Consider the following 6,000-nt stretch of genomic DNA (forward strand, 5'->3'; position numbering starts at 1 on the left):
TTCCTTTCCAGAACATTGCTTGGGAGATAGTTTGCAAATTTCAATAACATTCGTACATATGTTTATATTTTTTCTCTGAGAGACAGAACATATACATAACGCCCGTGAAGAGATGACTTTCCAAAAAGCAAATAAGGTTAAATGTATATAAATGATCTCCCTGTATACTCATTCTGTTCTAATAGAAATTATTATGAATAAAATAAATTACTTGCTCTTCAGCAGTCAAATAATATTTTCTCATGTGAAATAAAACCAGAATATTTGAGAATTCCAATGCTGTCCTTATCTTAACACACACACACACACACACACACACACACACACACACACACACACTTGCATTTTCCCTCCAAACAGAATTATCTAAAATCTTAAACAAGTAAATTCTTTTGCTTGGCAATCTTTTATAGATTTGAGGTTTTCCACAAATTTGTATTAAGGCAATTACTGGAGACAGTTCCCTATGGTGTTTTCTGTTTTGACTATAAGTAAAGTGCATTATTTCACTTTGCCAAGTGTATGTCACTAGGTGAGATAATAGGATTTAGGAGGAAAAAAAAAAAACATTGTCACCTATTGCAATTGAAGGTGGTTGGTTGTCCACTGGGTATACTGTGATGTTGAGATCATACATGGGAAAGGACTCATGAAGAGGAACAGATGGATGTGGTCCATTGTAGCAACAGCCATTCACAAAAGGGCCTGCTTCTCCATCCGAAACCACCAATGTAATAGTATCATAACAAGGCACCAGGCCAATCTCACCACCTGGAAGACACAACTATAGCTGAAACCTGAGTTTTTAAAAATATAAAATACCAAGATGAAATCCGCTCAAACCTCTCCTACAAGTATACAATGTCAAGAAAAAGAACGTATGTGGTAAAATATAAAACTCAATTTTATCGCTGTGAAAGTAGTCATGAAAATAATACAGAAATGCTTGCCCATCTGTTACCTTTGATGAAACTCCTGCCAGACATCTATCACCATATGGAGGGGAAAAATAGGGGCTAACAAGTGTCTGACAGTTCACAAGTGAACAAGGGAGAGACATGAAACTAGACCAGTGATGGTTTCAATCTTCCCTCATAATTGGTTTGTGTTGGGACCAACCTCAGGGAGAGCAGAAGGCACCCTTGTCCCTTTGGCAACTGTCTGCCCGTTTGCATTAACTACCTTAAATAAACAACTATCAACCACATAGCAGTTCCAAGAAACAGAAGAAGCTGGATAGGTGAAACACAAAGATAATCCACATCTTTCTTTGTTTCAGTATTTTCTTCATTATATGATACCCGAGATGTTAACAAAATAGCAACGGCACCTGGAAAAGAGGTAGCATTTATTTTCATTTTCTTTTCACTCTTTAGGGCTTACATCTATGGGTTTCAAAATGGCCCCAACTTATGCAGTGAGAGGAAGAAGGAAGACTATTGGTGAACAGAAACACACTCTTGGGTTACTAACAGCACAGAGATAGGAGTGCTCACTATCCAGGGGACAAGAAAGTTCTACAGATGTGCTTTTGGTAATTCTCAAGCATAACTTTGAAAGTGTCAAAAGGGAAGAAGTTATGTTTGAAGTTTCAATGAGACTAGGGCAGAAAAGATGAGAGACGTCATCTCTTTTTCACAAGATACATTGGTTACACCTACAGAGTACTGTGCTTGACATTATTCCCCCTGTTTAAAAAAAAAAAGAGAAGAAAAATTGAGAAATGATGTTATTGAGCAACCAAATGATTAAAGGATGAGAAACCTAGGTTTTAAGGAAAAATAGAGTTGAAGTTGAGAGAATTAGAAGTAAATAATCAGTCATCAATCTTAGAAAAGTAAAAAGTAAGAGGCTTCTTGTCAATTCATAAACATAAAAAAAAATTGGCTTAAAGCATGTTTATTATTCATTCAATAATATATATTTAATATTTAATGCCTACTATGTGACAATTAGTGTTCTGGGTGCTCCAGCTGAGAAAAAGGCAGATGTTTTGAAAACGTCAAGACATTTCGAAAGAACGTCAAATGTCCAAAGAGCCACTGTGTGTCAGGTGCTGACATTGTCTAATTGTAGAGAAAGAAATGCAGTTTGGTTAGAATATCACAGATGTGTGAATTTATTAAGTAAAACCATATGAAATTGCCACTATTGAATTATTATGTTTACCTATTAAATGTAAAATTCATATATCTCCGTACAGGGTGCCGAGGGTGAAAAAGATGAGAATATTGGCTGACACTACTGTGGGGCCAGGGCACACATGCCAGAGACAGTCAGAAAAGTCTTTCCAGATGGCTTTGCTGGCTTTGTACTAAGCATTAGATAAGGCAGAGAACTGGGAAAGAGGACCTGTAAGGAGAGGGAATCAGGAAGAGAGATGAAAAAATCATTCTAGGAAGAGAAGATAGCTAAAAAAAAAAAAAGTACATTCAGTGACTGTAATTACAATATAATGGAAGCGTAGAATACATTTATAGAAAAAGCTGGAAAAGAAGCCTGAGTAGGAAGCCACGAAAAAAGGCTACAACACAGGTAGAATTCTTAAAATGGAATATTGTCTAAGGACAGGATTTAAACTTAAAACTTTAACCATGGTGTTATTGAAAAGAAAAATATTGAATGACTTTATGTTTCATGAGAGAATAGCGAATTAATGGTGTGCTTTTATATCATAAAATATTATTCATTTATTGAAACTTGTGTTTATAACTTTATAACATTTAATACATATTTTAATAAACATTTGTGGGTGATAATCTAAACAAAAAAAGCTAACCCACAAAAACTGCGCATACTATATGAGTGCAAATATGTTAAAAATTATAACTAGAAAAAAGAAAATACTGTAATACTGAAATATTAACAGCGATTATCTTTGAGAGTTAAATAAAATGGTTTTTCAAAACTTTATTATACTTTTCCATATTTTCCTAGTTTTCTGCAATGAGCATATATTATTTTCATAATCATAGAAATCAAATAAAATAATGGTGACAAATCATTCTCTGGTCATCTTTCTAATCAACAAATGGAGGCAAGAGCAAGCCACTGAAACTTTAGAACTTATAATACTGTGGTTCTTTATACTCATTCTAGCACAGTGCTAAATTAACTATCAGTGGAGTAATTGAGTGAATGTTACAAGAAAACATAACATTCAAAAAAGAAAACATCTTTTGAATACAGCATTTCCCCTAACTTAGTAACAAAGCAAAAAAACAAACAAACAAAAACCTTCCATCTGTTTGAAATAATTTGTTCCAATTTCCTACTAGGTCTTATAAAAAATATTAATTAACATTCCCTTATGTGGCCATAACACTAGAAGAGATTTATAAATATGTATACCTGTTGTTAAGTACCTAGAATAAGGCATTGGAAGAGAAGGCAGATTCGTCTTCCCCCCTAATCTATCTATACTGCACAAGCCTGCCAAAGATGTTAAAATTATATAACAAACAACAATCATTAGTTTTTGGATCTTTCTGCCAGTCTATTTGAAATCTATTGGGAGGAATCAAAAAAAAAGTACCTCGTTTGAACTCTTGAGAGATACTGAGGGACATCAAGTACCTGAACTATGATCCCCAAGAGAAGAAAATAACCAATGAAAGCTTTCCTAAGACTAAACACAGATAAAAAGATAGATACCATTAAAAAAAAGATGTCTGGAGGAGTGATTGGAATGTGCCAATGTGCCATACTAATTGGCATGAGACAACTGGTATCGTAATAACAAATCGTTGTTTTCCAAAGTACATATAAAAATACTATTGCAAAATGTTTTCTCCCATTTCCAAATTAATTCTTAGCTACCTCACTCCTTGAGTTTTTTTCCTTCCTCACTGTTTGCATTCTCTCTATAAATCTCTTCAAATAAGAAAATAATGTGAATTCTCATACCTCATTTCCTCTACCACCCACCTGGCACACATACCCAATTACACTTCCTCCATGGAATTTACAGGTTAGAGAGGCATATGGATGAGTAAACATGAAATTATAATAGAGTGCAATAAAAGTTAGCTAGAGGAAGTACATGGTGCCACCACTAAGGAAGCGCCTCCAACCCAGAATTCAGAAGATGTGCAAGGGATGATGTATAGATGTGTCACACTGTCACCTTTGCATGTAAATGGGTTTGCCTACCCATTTAAATGAAAAATCCTTTACAGCAGGGTCTGGATTATACTCCTTTGTAGCCCATAATGCCTAGTACTGTGCCTTGTAGATATTAGATGTTGAATTAACATTTTATTTATTTGAACTTTTTACATGGGGAACAGATGCCACTTGAGTAACAATATAATGTGATGCCAAAAATGTAAGCATGATGCTAATAAGAAAGCATTTACTGCATCTCTAATCCATGTCCATCACTGTTACATGCTGTGGACAAGTTACACAAAGCACAAGACACTATCTTTGCTTTTCAGGAACTTAAAAGGCAGGCCAGTTACTTCTTAGGAGCTAGATGGTGATCAGTAAAATAATAAAATGATTATCTTAGGGAGCTTATTTCAGATATTCCTGTTATAATGTTATGATTTATGGATGCAGAAACTGCCAAAGTCATCATTGAATTGACCAAAATGCAGAGGAGAACAATCCCAGAGTGAATTGAAGGTCTACAGGGAAGCATCATGAACAGAGTAACAATAACACTTGCTCTTCCTCCACTCTATGAAATTCATTATATTTGAAATCAGAAATACTTCCAAGTATGGTGATCCTACTTGAAAAATGGGGTAGAGGCTACTGTGGCTGTTTCTTTTTTAATGGAAGCAAGCATTGAGACTGTTAGATTATTGGAACCCACAGCAAGGGGTGGGGTTAAGATTCTGTCATATTCCTTGCATCTCCTCACTCAAACTAGTCACAATGCCGTCACTTACCTGTGTGTTTGTATGTCACAATCCCTGAGAGGACATCTCTCTGAGAGAATTGATCCACTGTGACTCCAGCTATCTTCACTACCCCATGCTGCGGTCCTTGGGCAATAATAAACATCAGTTTCAAGTCATCACTGTCCACGTCAGTAGCACAAATGTATTCAGAGGTGATGACCACCTCATCGCCCTCTGAGCAAGGCATCATGGGAATGAGGTCAGCCTTTATAATTGGTGGCTCATCATTCACAGGGAATACCTAAGCAGGAAAAAATTCATGTTTTCAAGAAAAAGAAAGCAATGACAAATTGCCCAACTGGTAATCCATAGCTCATAGCTGGAATGACAAGCATTTTCAATCTTCCAGACATATGAAATAATAGCCATGGAATTTGGCCAAGCAGTCTGTATCTTTTAACTTTCCCCATATGAACCGTCTTGCAAGAAATGACCCACATGAGAGACATTTTAGGTAGGAATGGGAGAGTAGTTATGGTTTGGGACCCAAATCTCTCGTTTGTTTTTAGACAGACAAAATATAAATGTAATATAAAGCATCCTTCTCCAAAGCCCCTATCCTCCTTCATTAAATTCACACATATTCTAGAGGAAATCTGGTCCTTGTGGTCTGATGCATTTACATTTACCACATCAAAGTTATTTATATTTCAAATTACTTGGTGATTACAAAGCTTCCCTCTACCCTCAACTTCCTGCCACCCAGGAAGTTCATTTGTACTTAAAATAAGCAGCAGCTGCATTTCAAACATTTTGATTTAAATCTGAAACTTCATAACAGTTAAATCAATGCCAGATTTCAATTTGACAAAATGTTTTTCTCTCACTGTCATGAAAATAAAGCTCTAAGTATAAGGCAAAGAAAAGCAACATGGGACCACACTGAATTTGAAATGAAGGTGGAGAAATCTGAAAAATCTTGTCTTCTAAATGGGAATAAAGGACATTCTTCCTCTCAGTTCACAACCACAACTTGGTGTGTGCTGCAAGTTTATCAAGTCTGGCCTGTGAATACTCTCAACCCTACATCTCCTTCTCCCATGCTTCAACCAATAGAATCTTTTTAAAATGTAGCTTCCATCAAGTCACT

The 6,000-nt window shown here is 35.6% G+C and overlaps 1 protein-coding gene across 1 annotated transcript in view; it reads right to left on the minus strand.

The window, feature by feature from the left end:
* The window catches only part of FREM1 (FRAS1 related extracellular matrix 1), a 117,185-nt gene that overhangs the window by 68,794 nt on the left and 42,391 nt on the right, over window positions 1-6,000 (minus strand). Inside the window, exon 16 of the mRNA XM_011365358.2 lies at window positions 577-771. Coding sequence (XP_011363660.1) covers window positions 577-771 — 195 coding nt within the window. The remainder of the gene's footprint in view (window positions 1-576; window positions 772-6,000) is intronic.

Source organism: Pteropus vampyrus, unplaced genomic scaffold, assembly GCF_000151845.1.
Source record: "Pteropus vampyrus isolate Shadow unplaced genomic scaffold, Pvam_2.0 Scaffold109, whole genome shotgun sequence".
Classification (NCBI taxonomy): Eukaryota; Metazoa; Chordata; class Mammalia; order Chiroptera; family Pteropodidae; genus Pteropus; species Pteropus vampyrus.